The sequence below is a fragment of the Penicillium hordei genome (genome assembly GCF_028827395.1).
Source record: "Penicillium hordei strain IBT 12815 chromosome Unknown utg000005l_segment0_segment0, whole genome shotgun sequence".
In the NCBI taxonomy this organism is placed as follows: Eukaryota; Fungi; Ascomycota; class Eurotiomycetes; order Eurotiales; family Aspergillaceae; genus Penicillium; species Penicillium hordei.
The window spans coordinates 4,027,843-4,047,143 of NW_026623146.1; the positions used below are offsets into that span (position 1 = coordinate 4,027,843).

A 19,301-nucleotide genomic window follows, 5' to 3' on the forward strand; every position below is an offset into this window, starting at 1 on the left:
CATCTTTTACAACCTCTTGATATTGGTTGTTTCGCTGTGTTAAAACGTGCGTACGGTCGGATGGTTGAAACTAAGATGCGGAACCAGATCAACCATATCGATGTTGAAGCCCTTAAATAGGAGACGATTAAAAATAGCTTCACAGCAGCCGGTTTAGTACCATTTCGACCCGACCGAGTAATCTCAAAGCTCAATATCCGGCTTCGAACCCCGACCCCCCAGCTAGCCGGGGTAGTGAATCGAGCCGGAATTTCACCCCAAAAACCCCCTTTACAGAGAAAGAACTACGTCGACAGGCTTCATCAATTAAAGCTTTACTTCGTACAAGATCTCGAAGCCCGCCTAGCCCGTCAGATCGTGCATTAAACCAGCTTGTCAAAGGCTTCCGTCTTACAATGCAAGGTGCTATCTTACTCGCCAACGAAAACAAGGAATTACGCGCCGCCAACGAGAAGCAGAAGCAAAAGCGTACTAGGTCCCGGAGGCAGATACCCGCTGAAGAAGGCTTAACAGTCCAAGAAGCTTCTCAATTGATTACTGAGCCGGTGGAAGCAATTGAAGCGCCTCCCCCCCGCCGGCAGAGACGGCTCTCGCCACCTTTACAGCCACGAACGAGAGCATTACCAACATGCGGGTTATGCAAAAACCAGGGTCATAAAAGAAATGCATGCCCAGAGAATAGATCATTTTAGTGTATTTAATTTAATGGAGTTTTGGTTGACATATTTATATTTGAAATTCGTAAGTCAAGTGGGGTGGCCAGCTCGTTTGTGTGGCCAGCTCGCATGTGAAATACGTTAGTTAGAGTTGTCAACATTGGTCAGATATACCATACATTGTTCGTACACCAGTTTTCTGTCAATAAGCTATATAGGGGCCTAATTGATTAGAAATCACCTAAGTAGAAGACGGTAACTACGTCGACTATAGAGATAGAGCTACTAGCTCTAGCCGAGATAGGCAAAACTATATAGTGGTAGCGTCGAGTCCTCTCTATATTAGGCTTCTGTTACAATATAACCAGATATAAGGCCATTCTCAGATGTCGGAGTATGACGACCGGCATACCGGAGGATTTATTAATCCTACATGTTTTTGTAATTAATGTTATAATCAAGGCTCCATATAAATTGTAAGGAGAGCTGATACAGAAATACAGAGAGTTGAGTACCATTGATTGGACCCCTACATTTACGATACGGCCCACGCCAACACCAGATTAGTGCCTCAGGGCAGGCGGTTTGACTTCTCCGGAGGGGAATCGCCCCTCGCCTGATTCGAGCCGCACATCCGGGGACAATACCACCTCATTGAGTTTTCGCTTTCGGTCCGAAGACTCGAGCCTGCGGCCCTGATGTTCTGCTCTTCTATATCGACGGCGCTGCGCGGCTCCCCCGCAATGATCCAAGAAGAGCCGCTCGAGCTCGACAGCGCGCTGATGGGCTACGGCCAGTTCAAGCTGGTAGGAGAAAAGATGATAAGCCTTGCACGCCAAGCAGGATCAAGGACATATTCTCTCAGAATTGGTCAAGTTTCGGGGCATTCTATGAAAGGACTGTGGAATGACTCCGAGGCGATCCCTCTGATAATACGATCGGCACTGACCCTGAGAGCCCTGCCTGACCTACACCAGGATTGCTCGTGGCTCCCGGTGGACAAGCTGGCTTCAGTAGTGCTTGAGTTGGCGGAATCATGCTCTGCGCCTGACCGCGATGTCGGACAAAACCGCGCGTCGAGCTCCTCAGGAGTGGCCTATGTGGATGACTCTATCTACAACATGTACAACCCGCGCGCGTTCCCTTGGTCTGAGCTTCTGGCGACCCTCAAGCGAAGTGGATTTCAATTCCAGACCCTGCCGTTTGTAGACTGGCTCCAGTCGCTACGCGAGAGTGAGGCACGAGGCGAGGAGAATGTCAACCCGGCAGTCAAACTGATCGATCACTTCGAGGAGATGTATGGTGATGAGTCTCTCACTCGGCAGAAGTGGACGAGGGAGTTTGCTACGGCCAAGGCTGAACGAGACAGCGTGACTCTACGTAATGGCTTGAGTATTGTCGAAAACAGAATTCTAGACCGCTATGCCCGAGACTGGTTTATGAGATGGACGAACTTATGGTCGGGGTAAAGAGAGTGAGGTGTTTATGAGATATGATGCTACTTTGACAAGCAGATCTTAGTGTTAGGATTCTCAATATCTCTTGCGAAGACAATATTAGCTGCGATCGCAGACTAGAAACACTTTCTGCCAGCCATACATATAGAGAGCAGGCAGCAAAAAAGTCACGGACTATCCGACCTCGAACTGCACCTATTCAACTAGCTGGATAACAATCTGTGTACATTGAACACTGGATTGCCCTGGGTCACCCTCACGGCAATGCAAAATCCGGCCGCTCTAGATGAGGGCAATGGTACGTTCGATAGACTTGAGAAATGTAGTAAACGCATAATGTCCTGTTCAAAGAGAATAAGTGGAGCACTCTGCCAAACACTGTCTGTTTGCAAGATTCGAGAATGGAAACCGAGCCTCATAATTACTTCTATTACCGTAGAAAGTTGAGTGGCATCAAGAGGAATAGATCTGTGTGCTAAAATTTAAACAATAGTGGCCAAGACCGGGCTTGGCGCCGATCTGTCCGTATATTGATTCAAATAACCAACTTGCTAAATTGAACGAGAACGAAGATCTGTGTTTATTTAGGGGCAGAGATAATTTTAAGGGTGTTCATTTCGGCCAACATCCGCTCTCTACTCTCAGTCATTTTGAAAGTCAAGTTCCGTTTATCAACTACGTAACGTGAAGTTTCGTGCAATATGCCTGCCCCAAAAAAACAGACAGCTGTCCGGACAATTGTGTAACCGCAGCGCACGAGCAATAACCACAGCCTGAACCTGGCGCAACTTGTCCAATAGAGATGTATATCCTAGACTTGTTCAACGGAATTGAATAAGCTCTTTTCAAATTTAACAATGTCCACTACATTGATGTTCAATTCCTGTCCAGCCTGAGTCCGAATAAACAACTCAAACTCAAATCGGATGGCCAAGGAGAAAATTTAGCGCGCTGGTTGATCCAACCCATTACGTAATAGATCAAACACCGAGCGCACATGAACAATATGTTCCTTCAAGATCCACATTGTTCATTTCGATTGTGTTTAAGATAGCGATGTTAGACTAACCGTTTATTCTACGAGCTGGCCAATAAACGATGGGTGATAGATCTTCCTACCCAAGGATAAACAGGACGATCGATCATCTGTTCAAACGTAAATTGGATCTTCTTGCAGGCTTGCTATGTCTAGGTCAGCACTCGCCGAGGCCGGTGAATTGGACATCAGAAAAGCCTTGCCTTCCAGCTTTTGTGTAATAAAGTCGACTGCTATATGGGGGTTGGTGGTAAGGGGAGGGGCTAAAAGAGATCTAACCCGAACCATAGTGTATGTAGCACAACAAAAGAAAGGGGCGCTCAGAACCAAACCCGCTGACATTGTGCATTAAGCGTCTGGTCCCAGGCGGCTAATTGTAACGACTACCCATATTCCCAGTGCTTCATTGTAGGAAACCGCGTGCCTACCCAGAAATTCAATGAGCTGAAAGGATAGGAAATAAATTCCATCCGGTTTTGGGGTCGGTATATTGCTGTATTGGAGATCATTATCAGGCTTGTGGTTCATCAAGGTGGTCAGCAACAACCTACGTTGGAACAGCTGCCCGTCAACTCTGTTTTGCTGAGAGCAGTCTGTATGGTGTCGCACCACTCAATCTCAGCCCCCTTGCACACCTCAACAATTGATCAATCAATCAATCAATCAATCAAAGTTCAATTAACCTGTTTCAGTCTAACTAGTTGCGTATGACTATGCAGGCGCTTCATCCAGCTGAAGCAAGAACTCGAAGCCAAACGCCGAGCGGGATCTCTCCCAGGGTATACAGATGCTAATTGTAAAGAGTGGAATCAGCCCATTCCTGTAATCCTCCGTAGATCCCACAAATCCAAACCCATCTGAACCCATACATAAGAGATATCCACATAACGATTGTGGTGGGGTGCACCCTCCACTTTCCATCTCTCACTTCTCTCTCTCTCTCCCTCTCTCTCTTCTCTGTAGACCCCCTCTGCCTCAGTTTCTATTGATGGTGACCTGCACCATCATGTTGTACACAGCAGTAGCAACCGTTCGCGTCCTCACAGAGCCTGCATTGCGCGATGTAATCGCAACAATGATAGCGTGTACGTAGGGCATGCCAATCAGCATGATCAGCAGAACCCAACGCACCCAAGCACTAGCATCTTCAGAAATAGTCTCCAATGCAATCAACAGAATCAGAGCCCAAAGCTCAGCACCGACACCAAGTAGCAGCCGTTGATTAAACCGCTCAGACACCCAAGTCCACACTAGCAGATTTACAATAAAAATGATATAGGCCGGGATAGTAAGTAGGTTCGTATTAAAAGTGCTAAAACCGAGCGACTTTAGTTCTAGACTAATATACGACGTAGCCGGCGTATTAGGGATTATCTAAATAAGGTCGAGTAGATAGATAAGCTATATATCGTAGTCCTTCAGTGCCTACTAGAGTAGCCTAGGCGTAACAGTCTGACGATTGTGTATAGAACCCTTACTCGGGTTATCGCGTAGCACGCTATTAACTATAATTTTCTCTTCGTACTTATTGAACCAGCCATTCTTACCGCAGAACCGGCCCGCGGTCTGCGTTAGCGAGGGCGGTATCTAGAATACAGCGACAATACCGATCAAACCGGTGATCAAGCCTTCTAGGACAAATAGGTATCGCCAGCCACCGGTACCATCCGATTAGCGAATATAGAGGAAGCTAAAGGCAAGAAAAACGCTGATAATTGCGGTTACTTTATATATCACCTAGAAGTAGCTAAGCCGGATAGTCAATTCCTTAGACTTGTACTAGAATGATAGGAAGAGGATGGTGTCTAGAATGAGGCCGTCCTCGAGAAGACCGAGCATAGCACGGGTCGCGAAGAACCCGCTTTTGTTCTAGATAAATGCCTGTTATACGGCGATGAGACTCCAGCTTATCATTTACACGGGAATCCAGCGATCGGGGCCAACCCATTTCGATATAAGCTGAGAGGGCAGCTCCGCGAAGAGAAATGTCAGGTAGAATATTGTTTGGCCAGTGACTGCCTAGTGTTAATCGTTGATTCTTATGGAATCTGGTAAGCTTTCGATCGCATCACATACATTTAGAATGGCAAAAGCAAGACCCAGCATTGAGCTTCAAGAACGAACAGAGAGGTTAGCACAATCCAGGAATGTGGTTCAATTGTAGCACATACATCAGCGAGAAGTTTCGCTTCAGCTCAAACTTATGGCCCGTCTGGGCCAGCTGAGCATCATCGCTATTGTATTCTCCTTTGTCCATGCCGAGGATGTACCACAGGCAACAAGTGATGAAAAGAAAGAAATCAGACAAGGAAAAACAGGGATCTTAAGCAGGACCCGGCTGAAACCACATGACGACAGATTTTCGAATATCAATTCATATTCCCAATTTACTTCTCCGCTACCGTTGTCTCCCCGCGGGGGAAGCGAGTACGGAGTAGCGTTATGTAACGGATTTGGGGTATAAAACTTCGGGACTGAGGGATACGATAACCAGCCATGTCTGTGACTGGTCCGGCGGACCGAGAGCGGCAACTTCAACCAGTTAGAACGCTGCAAGATTATCAGGCCACCAAGGCCTTTGATAGTCGCGAACCGACGATCCATGGCTTGCGGCGACAGCCCCAGTGCTTATGCCTTATTCCATGTATCATTGGATAGCTGGAGACCCACAGGCCGACTAGCGGGGAAGTGGACGATCTTCGGAGGCGGATAAATACGAAAATATAGCGTGATATGCAAGATTCGTGAAGACATATTAGTCCAAGGTCTTGGACAAAACCCTTGGCTTTACTGCTTTTGTATGTCGTAGGCTTGTACGGCATTTGTCCCTGTTTCAGTGAATTGGGCCGAGATGTTCAGGGAAGCGAGTAAATGTGGAGCGGTGGGCCGCAAACCTTCCAAGGTTGCTATCTCCTGTCCTATCTCTGGAGACAAATACTTCTATGTAATGTGTTGTACATGCTAGATTTACTCTGCTACTTCTTGGCGTTCTCATTCTGTTTTTGTGCTTACGCCTTTTGCCGTTCTTTTGCCCACTAAGCAGGACTGAGCAGAACCTGGCCACGCAGAAACAAACACCACTAAACCAAATAGAGCACGCCTCAAACATGACAGGCCGTCCCGCTCCCAAGACACTGGTCAAATGTAATTCCACCTCGTGCATAACAATATCTGGCCATAACTAATAATGTTTCCTGTGAGTGACTCCACACTGCTGTTCCGTAATTTGTCTTCGCAACAATGCCGGGCGTCTACCCCTAGTCGGAGGCCAGTCGCTGTAAGCAATCAAGAATGCCTAGTTTTAAGGTTAGTCAACATCACATCTCATAGAATGACTAGACTCACCTGTCACTCCATGTGTCAACCTCGTCTTAGCCTCAGAGCCTTGTGAGCCTATTGTCGCTGTCATGGAGTAAACGACTGCACCAGTGCTCTCCATCTCATTGGCCCACCTGAACCAATCCTCATCCTCACGGTCACCACCAATGATCAACAAGAAGTCAGGCTTTGAATTGTTGGAGCTTTCCGCGTAGCGCCACGCCACTTCCGCCGCGGGACGCTTGTTCGTATTAATAGGCTCGGCTATCACAGCAGACTCATAGATAATAGCGTGAATGCCCTGATTGGCACAGGCATCATTAATCTGGTCTGCACACTCAGCTGCGAGACGCTTGGCCATTGCTGTGTCGGCCACCGAACCGAAGTGGAAGACAATCGAAAAGTGGCGCATTTCGACCCAGCTACCTTCCATTCGTTCATGGAAGTATGCAAAGATACAGAATACCCCTTCTCTCCACGTATCCGTCTGCCCTTCGCTCACCAACTTCTTCCATTCAGTGGCGTGCGGCTCACGCAAAAAGCACCCATGTTCGGCAATCAATCCTACACCAGCAACATGGCGGAAGTGTCGCTCCTGTTCCTCCAGTGTTCTTGAGCTTACCACGTAAACGACGGTGAGTGGATCGTCTGTCAGGTCGCTCAAGGTTGTTACTGCACGTTGGGGCGTGACAAGAAACATGACGCCACTTGGGGGTCTCCAGGGTGCTAATGTGCCTTCGTATTGGATAAATATCATGCGATGGCGCGCCTGTCGGTATTGATCTTTTAAACGGTCGACGGAAAGACACGGTAGTGTGCACCTTCGGTGCGATAACTGTTTGCTGCAGACATGAGACAGCCTTTCTTTAAAGGACTTAACCCAATTTGTTGCTGTATTATCCAATAGTGATCTGTGAAGCTGCTCCCAAGCCTTCTTTCGCTCTTCCCGGTTCCGAACTAATGCCGTATGTATTGCATTTGCGCACTGACGGAAGTCCCAAGGATTGATTAGGAGCGCATTATCACCAAATATGGATGCACTACCCGTGAACTCGCTGAGAATCATTGATCCGTACGCCTTATTACTACAGAGCCCGTCTTGGCAGTAAACGAACCCGTGGCTGGTCAGATTCATTCCCTCTCGAAGGCTGGTGACTATCAGCACGTCTGCTACCGTGATAAGTGCGACGTACTGTGCAGACAGGAGGTCCTGCCTGAGAAATATCAAGGGCTGATGTTCAAGGGTCGTATAGGCAGAATTTATGCGTAGAGCAATGTCGGATATAGTCGCTTCCAGGTCGGGCTGCCGTGTAGTGCTAGTAACTAATTGTATCAAAACTATATCGTTTGCCCATTCCCGGTATGTGTTAAGAAAATGTTCATAGCTTAACAGCTTCTGGCGGATCCCCCCGATAGAGTCCATCTTGTCGTGGGAAATGATGATCCGCTTACCACGGTACCGAGCCAAGATAGTGTCGATCAAGACCCTAATATCGGCTAGCTGTCTTCGCCGATCCCACAAGGTTGGATCAATGCCAATTGGGAATGTACCCACGTTGACAAAGCGGTCGTTTAATTGAATCCCTTCGTCGGTAGCTTCAACGGAAAGGACTCTGCTACAAGATCGTAGAAAATGGCCAGAGTACTCGTCGATCTGGAAGCCGAGCAAGTCGGCACCGAGTAGACCTATAAGTAGCTCCTTATCCGTGGCTAAGCACCTGAAAACTTCGGAGGACGGAAACGCGGTATGAAGAAAAAAGCCAATCTGGAGGTCGGGAACCATCTTTCGGAGCATGGCTGGGACCAGCATCAAGTGATAGTCCTGTACCCAAACCGAATCGCCTATCTTGCAATGTTCCGCAATGTGCTCCGCAAAAGCCTGGTTGAGCCTCACATAGTACGATGGACGGGACACGGCGTCAAAAGGAAAAGGCAAGGCGGAAGGCAATGAATGGTCCATCGCCTTCGGTCATCCGCTATGAACGAGCATTTTGGTATAGGCGATTTGAATCTTGAAGAAAGGACAGGAGATTGAGAAGAAGGCCGATGCTGAGACAATATCACGGGAATGATGTACGGTGGAAGAAAGAGGGAGAAGGACACTCAAAACTCTATATCGCAATCGAGATTGCTTCCTATGGAAAAGCCAGAAAATACCTACCCAGGTATCCATGTTACTGTTCGTAGACGGGTAATGATGGCTCATGCGATGACAAGCACGCTTGCGACGCAACAGCAAGCGACTTCAAGTTGTTGAGAGTTCGTAGTCCGGCATCGCAGCGTAGACACACGTACATTCATGGTGATATAAGGCTACGGAAATAGTAATAGCAGTAAAGGGGATCAGAAATGCATAGATAAACAAGAGGTATATAAATCAGCATAGTAGATACAAAAGCCTGGTTGGCCTGTTGAACAGTACCGGCACGTTAAAATATACGGACAGTGCCATACGTTCTATTCAACCTCCTCCATGGGGTTTCTCAAATGATCAGTCCGGACAACGTAATCATCCTCATCTTCATCCTCTTCGGAATTGGCATCTGCCATATCCTCATCATCACCATCAACAGATCCATCAGATTCCGCACCGGTGCTGACGTTCTTTCCTTTGCCTTTGCTGCTGGTTGTTGACTGGCCGCTGGTGCTGCGGACAAGGTTCTCTGACCATTTGTTCAGGCCTGTGATGCAGCCGTGAATACCCCCGGGCGTGTGGCTGTCGCCATTGGTGGTAGGTGCCTCTTCTGGTATAGCCGAGCCGCCCAGGCTGAATGCTTCCATTGCCTCGGCGATTGTCTGTGGTGCGGCGGCGGCGGGGTCTTGCTTTGACTTGTCTACTGCTTCGACCGTTTGACGAATGCGCTCGAAGTGCTCGAGTTCTTTGGCGCTGCGAGGGGTTAGTATCATGGCATGCCACAAGAAGACATATGGTAGAATGGAACGGGTGAGCGGAGTGGAAACATACCTAACACTTGGCACAAGCTCTCCTTGAGCAGACAGGAAATCCTCCTCGGTTACCATCACATTGACATCCTTCTTCGTGGCAAGGTGATCAAAGAACCAAGCAGTGCTGACGGGACCATTTGGCAGAGCATTAATTTTCTCGTCGACCGCAGTGGCCTTTCGAGTGATAGCTTTTAGCATGGCATCAGAGCAGAGCGCATACAAATCAGCACCAGTGTAAGTCAAAGGAAGCTGTTCCGCAACGCGGTCAAGCGAGACATCGGGGTGGAGAGCGAACTTCCGCGTCAGAGCCTCAAGGATAGTCGCCTGCTTCCTGTGTGTATCTAACACGCCCAGGTAGAGCATCTTGTCGAAGCGACCAGGGCGGAGAAGAGCAGTGTCAAGCAAATCGGGATGGTTAGTCGCACCAATGACGAAAACTCCGCCGCTATTCTCCTCGCCGCCGTTCATTCTATCCAGCTCTGCGAGCAGCTGACTGACGATATGGTCCATAACACCATCACTGTCTCCCTGGTTACCACGCTTGGGCGCAACAGAGTCCAGCTCATCAAAGAAGACAACGCAGGGACGAGCATCCCGAGCGCGTTGGAATATCCGGCGCACGTTTGCCTCGGATTAACCAATATACATGTTAAGCAGTTCGGGTCCCTTGACGGAGAAGAAGTTGAGCGAGAACATCGTCCCAGCCAACGTTGGGAATCTTAGTGCACCGATCGAATCGGCGAAGTTCTTGCGCGCAGCTTCGACAGCAGCGTCAAATTCTGCCAGCAGGACGTCTCTCACAAAGACCCCCGAGCCGCAAAGCTTTTTGCTAACCTCGGCCAAACTTTCGAGACGAGCTGTTCTTGCTCCGGCAGCTCGTTCCACGACGTCAACCAGGTCTCCTGCAACAAGAGCTGCGGTCTTCAGAGCAATGCTACCAAGACCCACGTCCGCGGACAGTCTGATACCGCGCTCGGTGACGACATTTTGCAGAATACCTTCACGCTCTTTCTCCTCCGGGGCACCCATCTCGAACTCATGGGTGATGAGGATGGGGATACCTTCAGGGATAGTTTCAACATCAGTGGTGGTGGCAATGACAACTCTGGCATCGTTCAAGATATCGCTCATTGCTGTGACAATGGGATCAGCGGTTAGAACCTCGATATATCTGATCAGCAGTGCGGTGCAGTTTGCTCCGCAGTAGAAGGCCCGTTCTGCTCGGGCTTTGAGATATACCTCGGTCTTAACATCGCCACCATTCGCGCCGCCTTCTGTCAAGATATCGTACGCATCGATAGGGAATATATGGATGCCGATATCCGAGCACGCTCGAGTCGCGACGGTTGCCTTGCCGATATGTCTTTGCTACGATCTGAGGAGAACGAAGACGGGCTTCATTCTAAGTTGAATAGCCCGCGGGCTTATGGCAGCAGACATCAGATCACGGATCCGCTACTGCAATAGGGGGATAACGGACTAAGGCGGATCAGCAACAATTCCATGAGGTGTTGGGGCATCATAGACGGTCTTTGGGATCGTCTTAACGCCCAGCCAATACTCCTACCCGTTGCCCAACACGCCGGGAACCCGGCTCACGTCGCTTCCAGGCTGTACCATACGCGTAGTCGCCGGGTCAAGCACAGCGACTCCACCCCACTGATCTTCGCCTGTCTCCTCCAGCTCCTCTACTGTAGTCGGGGCTACCTACCCGACACGGAATCAAGCGACGCCGATTTTGCGGGTTCCGGCATTAGTGGCATTGGTACCTTGACCCAGCCGGATAGTAATGTCTTCCTCCTAACTAGCACTGTCACCGCTAGCGGTACCAGAGAACACCGCCCTACCCAATCCCTCGTCCACACTAATTCCAACCAAATCACCACTTTTAAGGATACGCCGGCGTGACTCAAAGTACTACTTCAATCCTACAAATAGCGCTGGCTGAAGAACCCGGTCCATTAAGAGGGGGGTAGAAACATTAAGCAACGTAACCTCTTTCGCCAAAGGCGGGTTTTTAGCAGCAGTGTTCTTCATGTGTTGCAAAATCCCAGATTTAGAGGATCCATTAGGGGTAGCGAAGGTCATAGGAGAGATTCGTAGGCACTTGGGATTTTCAATGTTACCAAGAAGCAACGGGGGAACGAAAACCGAAGGCGTCAAGCGGGTGGGTGGACGTTACGAAATACTGGGCCGGCGTTCACCTGAGTGGTTAATGGCATACCGGGGTTTGGAGGACGGAAGACCCGAAAGACCAAAAATCTTAACTAGGCGCCAATCGCCTGAGTCTTCAGGAGAATCGTTAAAACTTCTAAATTTGAGCGAGGCGAACATGTTCAGCTGGGGCTCCTCGGCAGCTTCGATTCTAACCCAATCGCCGGAGAAGCATCCGATCTTGGCGAGGGTACTAATATCTACAAAGACAAAGGAGTCGACGTCTTCATCGTCACGAGGCCGGGGTGCAGGACTTCATTTAGGACTTGCTACAGGAGACCTTCCACCTTAAAGGTCTTCCCTCCGCCCCGGCCAGGGCGCATAGTGGCCGATGTGAAATTCGATGCGACAGAACCCGGAGTATGAATTCCGTCTGATCGTCGACCGCCGGCTCTAAGAGTCGCCGAAGTCAAGGAAGACATTACCCCCGATGGTAGGTTGTGGTAGTTTAGGCGCACTAAGAGATATCATGTCTTCCAAAGAATCATCTAAGGAGTCACTCATAGATCCTACTGAGCCCTCTGTTTCTGACATCTCGGCAGCTGATGTTACCTCCATTTCTATCCCACTTTCTCCGGGTTTATCCTCGGCTACAGAATAGAATTGTTCGTTCGAAGTATCGTCGGCTTCGTCTTCGGCCACTTGCTTCAGAAGCGCAGACCTCGAAGGCACAGTTTGTTGAGCATGAATTCCTTAAGGTCGAGCCTGGACAAGCACGATCTTTGTCGTCGATATCAGTAAGCCTTGCGAAACGGGCTCGCAGAATAAGATCCGCGCAGGGAGTGGAGGGGCATAAGTTATGGGATGAGAAGGGAGTGGAATGGGCAGCACGTCTCCAATATGCACAATACGCTGAGCTCCCAATGCTTCGCGAACGGCTACAGTGAGACGTTGTTCAGCATCGGCTGCAGCCCTTTTCGAGTACTTCTTGGCTTCTACCGACTTCCCGGTCTTCCCCCAGAGTCCATTCGGCCCCTACGCATTCGTGAATACACCACCAAATTTGGTCTGAACATCGTCATGATTGCGAAGGAGATGTCGCTCAACGGTCACAAAGATTGTATCGAGGTGAATCTTGGCGACGTCCAAGATCCGAATCTCTACAGAACGGTGTGCTTGTAGGGAGTTGCGCGACGAGTCGACTTTCCTCAAGGCCTGGAGGAAAGACTGGAGTGAGTCTGCTGATTCAGGAAACAGCACTGTCGAGTATGACATTGCAACTGGCGATCTCTCTGTGGGCTGAATGCGCACTATGAGTATCGTCCAGGCCTAGTCTTCCACGGAGGTATAAGTCGGCGTATGTGGGGCGATTGCAACATAAAGCACTCCGTCGTCGGACGTTGTAACATCTGATCAGAACGAAGACGAGTAAGTTGACATTCTTATCAGGACGACTCAAGGGGGCTTCGCAGCTCACCTTGGGGAGCCTGCTGCTGGAAGATGTCATTCGCTAGATCCTTGGATAATATGCCGACCTTCCCGCGCAGCTGGGGATCCAGTGCCAAACGTACTGCGATGGGTGCCTTATTGTTCAATCGCCGCTTTCCGGCTCTTCTTCTCCGTTGTCGAGGCTGCTGGGAGCTCTGCCCATACTGTTCGAAGTCCATGGGTGCAGTGTCTTGTCCAGTTGCCGTCGGCAAACGAAGCGATGGAGATAGGAAAAGATGTGGACGGAATGCAATCACCCAATCATTTAACAAGCGCCCCTGAGAAGATGTCCTACAGAATCTCCCGATTTAGTGAACTATTGGGGGAAGACTGAGGTTCGGACCCAAAATCCGGGGGAAATCAACACGCGGGCATCTCGGCACCGCCCGCCATTCTGCCATATCCCGAAGCCGAGGTCCAATCGGGGAAGTATGGCTTTACGTTTTAGTGCTGAGACATTGCCGCTTTTGCTCCAATCCTGGCCTAAGCGCCCTACCATCACTACGTATTATATAAGCACTCTGATAAGCCTGGAGGGTCTACCGAGGTATGTAGCTATCATGAGACTATAAAATTGGCTATACTATAACGCTTATCTGATCACAGGCTTTGTACATGTAACCAAAATATCATTTCTCAACGTGAAAAAAATAGATATTAGGCATATATCGCATCTTAAGAGTGCGACTTTCTGTGTTATTTCATCGAAGCTGGAAGGCCAAGTGCGAAGCTCGACTTCTCTGATCACTGGGCGAGCTGCTTGTGGGCAAGGCTGGCCCGATGAACAAGGTCGTCCATTCCTATAACCAGAAGGAAACTTAGTAACGCGGATGTCATGAGAAAGGAAAGAGTATGTACCTGGAGGTGGATCAACCGGCGGTCGAGCTGAGACCTTCCGGTATCTGACAGGCCCATCCAAGGGCGGGACCTTCCCTCTTGTTAGGTTATACCTAAGAAGATATAGGGGAATGCTTACATTTTTTGCGTCGATTTCAGCGTATACTTGATCAGCTATGGTCCTGATATATCGCAACTTCTTTAATAAATGGGACTTTTGCGGCGAAACTCCAAGTAAAGGGAGGCAGTATTTCGCGCGTATTTTCCTCCAGCTGTACCATTTGACCGACGAAGATGACATGGTATAGTTGTTGTTTGCAAGCCAACATATCAACTCCATATGCGCGTACGCTAGAAGCAAGCCACGGTTGGCACATTGAGGGATGTCTTCCTTCGAAGCATTGATGAGTCGGCCATCGGACGCAGCGCGGTCAGCGTAATCGCAAAGATATTTCCGGAAGCTCCTCCTATCGAGTCTATTGGCTCCCAGGTTGATGGCGATCGTATTGACGGTGGCCCCTATACTATCTAGTACTTCAAGCGCGGTGGAAATTTCTTGAGGAATGGCGAGTGTCATGTTCAAAGGTATTGGAAAGATATCCTCAGATTTAGGTGCAATAAACATCTTTTTACAAGCAATTTGAGACGAGATTCTGCACATAAATCATTATTACCTAGCGGTGAATTATGAAACCGAAATCCTGTTCTTCTTGATCCGTATCATGGATTGTCGGATTGTGGGCAAGAACCTGGGCTTGGCACCCTCAACAGGAGTCACACGATACAATTGGCGTTAGAAACGCTGTCAAGTTATTGGACAAGGCTTTATTATGACGCATTGAGATCCTTATATATCTTGCCTTCAACGAATGATAATTACCTAGTTATCTCTTTCCCGCCCTCTTCTGTGTCATGCCTAGACCTAATCCGTGGATGATGCCATAGTTGCGTAGCAAAAGATCCGTGAATAGAACCCCCATTTCATAGACCTTGGAAAGACCTAGAATAATTTATGATCCCTATTTAACGCCCAAGATCTTATACATCCCATTTCCGCTTTTCACCTGTGTCCGTGATAAGGGGACACAAGTAATAAAGCTCGGTCGCAAGGTGATCTATGGAGATGGCGCCTAATAGACAGGTATTGGCTGAATGCCCTGATGCAAGGGGTTGGGCTCATCGTTGTTTAGAACACCAATAAGATCTGTCTTTACGATCGGACGATTATATAATCTGGATAATTTTTTGAAAAAGGGTCTGCTCAACCATTAGAGATATTGTAATACAGATCAATATAGCGCAGGATTGTTGGGTCGTGAGCAGCCTCTTCCAGCTTAACCGCAATTTAGCTTACGAGAAGAACAGCCATTAGGATTAGGCTCTTTCCCCTGTGAATATTCAGCAATCCTAAAATATACAGCGCAGCCAAGCTTCATAACAGCCGTAAACCACTAAGTATACTATCAAGGCCATCCATATACTAACTTGTTCCGTCCTCCTGAGTTTACAATGTGAAATTGCGGAGCCCACATGCCTATTTAACTAAGATAAACCTCTTGATGGTATCTTCTGTCATTGTGAGAGCGTCTATTCCTCTATGATATATATTTTTATCACCACCCTATATTTTGTATTATACTAGTGGATCAAGAATCTGTGTATGATTGGTGGATCATGGGATCTGAGCAAGGATCAAGGACCTGAGCAAGTATTTTTGTATGATCAAGATATACTTGGATACTCTTAAGTCCTGGGCCGTGATTCTCACTTGACCAACTCCGGTATAATCAGTGGGGGTTGTTCGACCAAGAACCTGGATCGTGACGTCGATGCGTTTTTTGTATACGTAATGCGCGCGACAACCTGCCAAGTTTTTACATATGCTGTTGTCGTGTTTGTGAGATGACGACATACGTACTTTCAGCTAAGGGAAAGGCTTGCTATATATAACATCGTTTATGTATGACACTTCAATGCGGCTACCAAGCAATATCATTGGAATAACCATTTCACGTCTTGCGTCTCATCCTGGTCCCCTCCTAGTGTGACTGCGCGATTGAAACACAATGACTCTCATCCGAGGAACAACCAAACTTCTGCGTCTTGGGGTCTTTCGGCAGCCGACTATTCAGCCGACTGTGCAGGGGGGAAGACAGCTAGCTACCAACGCTGGTATCAAACAAACATTGCCGAAGGAACCATTTCAACAGATGGATCAACGATTTCAGTCATTCCAACTTCGTGGGAAGGTTTTTGCGGTGACTGGTGGAGCGCGTGGGTTAGGCCTAACAATGGCGGAAGCATTAGTGGAAGCAGGGGGAGAAGGTATCCTATATCCTAGTGTATACTCTTGATTTATTGACTAACCATGATTGAACGGTGGGCATAGTGCATTGCCTAGATCGACTACCTGAGCCCCATGAAGAGTTCTATACTGCACAAGCACGGGCCAATCCTAATCCCCAATATGGGGGCTCTTTACATTATCACCTGTTAGATGTTTGCGACAGAGACAGCACGAACCAGATAATGTCTGCGATCGCCGATGGTAAGAACCGACTGGATGGTTTAGTGGCGGCGGCTGGGGTAAACCACATAGAGAGTGCGATTAATCACTCCGCTGCCGATATTGAACGGATAATCAGTATCAATTATACTGGTGCTTTCACATCTGCAACTGCTGCAGCAACACAAATGCTGAACAAGCAATGTCAAGGATCAATACTACTGGTTTCCAGTATGAGTGGGATGATTGCAAACAAAGGAATGAAAACGTCTATCTATAACTCATCCAAAGACGCTGTGATCCAACTGGCTAGAAGCTTTGCCATGGAAGAGCAACATCGATACGGAAGGCAGAGGGGGAATACCAGTGAACTGCCTTTGTCCCAGACACATAGTCACGCCTATGGCCAAGATGGTCATGGATAAGACGCCGGGGACAAAGGAGATATGGGAATCTGAGAATATGCTGGGACGGTTGGCACGGCCAGAAGAATTCCGTGATATTGCCTTGCTGCTCATGAGTAATGCGGGCAGTTTCATGACTGGGAGTACAATAGTAGCCGATGGAGGGCATACGGCATGGTGAAGGCTTCAGTAAACGGAAGGTCTTAAACCTTGTTTTCATTGTAATTGATACTAGTATACGTGCTACTCCCGAATAGTCAGTTTGGCTAACTGCGTAGATACTTTGTATATTATCTCGCTCCTACTTGTATAGATCTAACTAGCTTTCTCTCTATTTCTCCTTATCCTATTCCTCGCTTATACTATTTTTATCTCGGTCACCTAAAAGAGGCACAAAACTCTTTAAGGCTTTGCTTCTTGGGTCTCCACAAAAATTAGTAGCTTATTTACTAGCCGTGATTCTTCCAACAATTCATTTACCCGGACCCGTCGTTGACTTTGAAACCTTGAATTACGAGCTCAAGCTTCAGTTGGAAGCGCCTCGGCCATTACGATATCATTTAGGCTCCAACTAGAGACTTCCCTGGGCTGGACAACGCGAAAGCCTGTTTCTCATACTCATGAGACATGTGTGATACGTCAATTGATACATTATGACTTAAGGTACAAAGTGATCACCTGAAATCAGTACATTCATTTTAAACAAGCTTCATTCCATTAACCCATAATCAGGCTTACCCACCAAAATGACGTAACTTAAGCAAACTTGGTTCAAGAGCAATAATTGCCATGGACTCTATGCCAGGACGCATATAAGAGCACATACCTGACGCACGAGACGTAGTGTATTGTGACAGGCTATTCATTTGATCCCTTGTTTGTCAGGTTTCAATTGTTTGCTAGCTAGTATATTACCTAGCCTCTTGCAGAAAGAAAATTAATCCTTCTTCTCTCTTCCCTTCTGGTCCTTGCTGCCAGATCAAGTACCCATCCGTCGATGAATCTATCTACAGAACTTTCGAATACGTATCAGGAATATGTCTGCTCAAGAAAGTAACCGGAGCTTCAAGCTCGAAAACCTTTTCAACCTAAGGGCAGAGGTGAGTTACTACTATTGTCGACTGGTTTTCTGGGCAGTGCTAACCTAGTGCGTAGTCGCTCTTGTCAAAGGTGGAGGTCGGGCATCGGTTTTATGGCCACCCAAGCCCTCGCCGTCAACGGTGCCAAAGTCTACATCACTGATCGCACAAAGGAGAAACTGGACCGTGTCGCAGAATTATACTCCAAGGACATTCCAGGCCAGATTATCCCGATCTCTGCGGACGTCACCTCAAAGCAGTTCATTCAGAAGTTAGTCGACAAGATTTCCACCGAGGAGTCGAAACTGCATATTTTGATCAACAATGCCGGCATTAGCTCTCCAACACAGAACACAGATCCAGCGGGCCCGAAAACATTGCAGGAAGAGCTGTTCAACAACCAGAGCACAGCCCAGGAGCGGGAAGAATGCATGAGGACAAACGCGACGCAGCTTTTCTTCACGACCACTGCTTTCCTGCCCTTGCTGAATAATGGAACAGAGGACGAGCACGCCTGGTCTAGTACCGTCGTCAACATCCCGTCGATTTCCGGCCTTGTCAAATCTGCCCAGCATCACTTCGCCTACAACGCTAATAAGGCGGCTGCTGTTCATCTCACTAAAATGTTGGCCATGAGATTGCTTCCTTGCAAATCAAAATTCGTGTCAACAATATTGCGCCCGGGGTCTTCCTGTCCGAAAATGACGGCTGAGGGCAGCGACGAGAAGCAAAAGAGCAAGCTCCCCAAAGAGAGGTTCGAGGGCAAAGTCCCCGCTGAACGCCCAGGGAAGGACGAGGGCATGGGAAATGCTGTGTTGTTTACTGTCTCGAACCAATACCTCAATGGACAAACCATTCTTGTGGACGGTGGATACTTCTGGCAGCGGGCACACTCTAAGTTACTGGCGTCGAAACCATCCTTCCATGTACAACCAGAAAAGGTCACACTGGCATATCTACATAGGCACCGCCCGAAGTTCCTTCCCGACGGTTTAAGGATTTGCTAGTCCTAAAGGTATGATGTAGTGACGTCCCAGACATGTAAAGGGTATGGCGGACAATATGTCAATAACGTTAAAAAGTACGGTTTAGAGTGACCGATGAAGATTGGGTTGTAGCTCCTAGCGAGTATTCGGGAGGAGACTTCAAAAGCAGATATTGAAGACATACTACAAATGAAAAGAAAACTTGACCAGAGAGTTCGATTTGTGGGCACGGCAGTTACGATAAAATCGAACGACAGATCCCAGCGAAATATCGAAAGAGCCCACAATTCCACAAATATTGACTGGACTTATTGAGAAATAATCCACAACCGCTCAACTCCACCTTGCTGAGTTGATACAGGCCCCCGATAAATTCGAAAGCGCAACCATCTATCAACCAGTGCGTTTCGCGTGCTAAGAACTCACTCCCATTG

The 19,301-nt window shown here is 48.2% G+C and overlaps 11 protein-coding genes across 11 annotated transcripts; 4 read left to right on the forward strand and 7 right to left on the reverse strand.

Annotated features, from left to right (window-relative positions):
- Positions 1-1,354: 1,354 nt before the first annotated feature.
- N7537_010359 (uncharacterized protein) lies at positions 1,355-2,125 on the forward strand (the record flags this gene model as incomplete). The annotated part of the gene is made up of 1 exon (XM_056901413.1): positions 1,355-2,125. One exon carries the CDS (start codon positions 1,355-1,357, stop codon positions 2,123-2,125), a length of 771 nt encoding a protein of 256 aa, XP_056750081.1.
- A 2,938-nt stretch (positions 2,126-5,063) lies between these two features.
- On the reverse strand, positions 5,064-5,406 carry N7537_010360 (uncharacterized protein; the record flags this gene model as incomplete). Its single annotated transcript, XM_056901414.1, has 3 exons — positions 5,064-5,168; positions 5,226-5,259; positions 5,321-5,406. 3 exons carry the CDS (start codon positions 5,404-5,406, stop codon positions 5,064-5,066), a joined length of 225 nt encoding a protein of 74 aa, XP_056750082.1.
- Positions 5,407-6,406: 1,000 nt separating this feature from the next.
- On the reverse strand, positions 6,407-8,427 carry N7537_010361 (trehalose-6-phosphate synthase; the record flags this gene model as incomplete). Its single annotated transcript, XM_056901415.1, has 2 exons — positions 6,407-6,444; positions 6,495-8,427. 2 exons carry the CDS (start codon positions 8,425-8,427, stop codon positions 6,407-6,409), a joined length of 1,971 nt encoding a protein of 656 aa, XP_056750083.1.
- A 497-nt stretch (positions 8,428-8,924) lies between these two features.
- Positions 8,925-10,544, reverse strand: N7537_010362 (peroxin-6 Pex6-Penicillium chrysogenum; the record flags this gene model as incomplete). Its single annotated transcript, XM_056901416.1, has 3 exons — positions 8,925-9,354; positions 9,433-10,040; positions 10,086-10,544. 3 exons carry the CDS (start codon positions 10,542-10,544, stop codon positions 8,925-8,927), a joined length of 1,497 nt encoding a protein of 498 aa, XP_056750084.1.
- A 372-nt stretch (positions 10,545-10,916) lies between these two features.
- N7537_010363 (uncharacterized protein) lies at positions 10,917-11,321 on the forward strand (the record flags this gene model as incomplete). Its single annotated transcript, XM_056901417.1, has 1 exon — positions 10,917-11,321. The coding sequence occupies one exon, from the start codon at positions 10,917-10,919 to the stop codon at positions 11,319-11,321; it is 405 nt and encodes a 134-aa protein (XP_056750085.1).
- A 575-nt stretch (positions 11,322-11,896) lies between these two features.
- On the reverse strand, positions 11,897-12,313 carry N7537_010364 (peroxin-6 Pex6-Penicillium chrysogenum; the record flags this gene model as incomplete). Its single annotated transcript, XM_056901418.1, is given in 3 exon segments — positions 11,897-12,084; positions 12,128-12,288; positions 12,300-12,313. 3 exon segments carry the CDS (start codon positions 12,311-12,313, stop codon positions 11,897-11,899), a joined length of 363 nt encoding a protein of 120 aa, XP_056750086.1.
- Positions 12,314-12,320: 7 nt separating this feature from the next.
- On the reverse strand, positions 12,321-12,842 carry N7537_010365 (peroxin-6 Pex6-Penicillium chrysogenum; the record flags this gene model as incomplete). The annotated part of the gene is given in 2 exon segments (XM_056901419.1): positions 12,321-12,602; positions 12,621-12,842. 2 exon segments carry the CDS (start codon positions 12,840-12,842, stop codon positions 12,321-12,323), a joined length of 504 nt encoding a protein of 167 aa, XP_056750087.1.
- Positions 12,843-12,896: 54 nt separating this feature from the next.
- Positions 12,897-13,333, reverse strand: N7537_010366 (ATPase AAA-type core; the record flags this gene model as incomplete). The annotated part of the gene is made up of 2 exons (XM_056901420.1): positions 13,045-13,333; positions 12,897-12,976 (listed from the first exon to the last, which is right to left on the reverse strand). Exons 1-2 carry the CDS (start codon positions 13,232-13,234, stop codon positions 12,897-12,899), a joined length of 270 nt encoding a protein of 89 aa, XP_056750088.1. The 5' UTR covers positions 13,235-13,333.
- Positions 13,334-13,799: 466 nt separating this feature from the next.
- On the reverse strand, positions 13,800-14,469 carry N7537_010367 (glyoxalase family protein; the record flags this gene model as incomplete). Its single annotated transcript, XM_056901421.1, has 3 exons — positions 13,800-13,855; positions 13,914-13,983; positions 14,032-14,469. 3 exons carry the CDS (start codon positions 14,467-14,469, stop codon positions 13,800-13,802), a joined length of 564 nt encoding a protein of 187 aa, XP_056750089.1.
- A 1,489-nt stretch (positions 14,470-15,958) lies between these two features.
- Positions 15,959-16,983, forward strand: N7537_010368 (uncharacterized protein; the record flags this gene model as incomplete). The annotated part of the gene is made up of 3 exons (XM_056901422.1): positions 15,959-16,217; positions 16,294-16,764; positions 16,793-16,983. The coding sequence occupies 3 exons, from the start codon at positions 15,959-15,961 to the stop codon at positions 16,981-16,983; spliced, it is 921 nt and encodes a 306-aa protein (XP_056750090.1).
- Positions 16,984-17,994: 1,011 nt separating this feature from the next.
- N7537_010369 (SDR family NAD(P)-dependent oxidoreductase) lies at positions 17,995-18,888 on the forward strand (the record flags this gene model as incomplete). The annotated part of the gene is made up of 1 exon (XM_056901423.1): positions 17,995-18,888. The coding sequence occupies one exon, from the start codon at positions 17,995-17,997 to the stop codon at positions 18,886-18,888; it is 894 nt and encodes a 297-aa protein (XP_056750091.1).
- Positions 18,889-19,301: the final 413 nt, after the last annotated feature.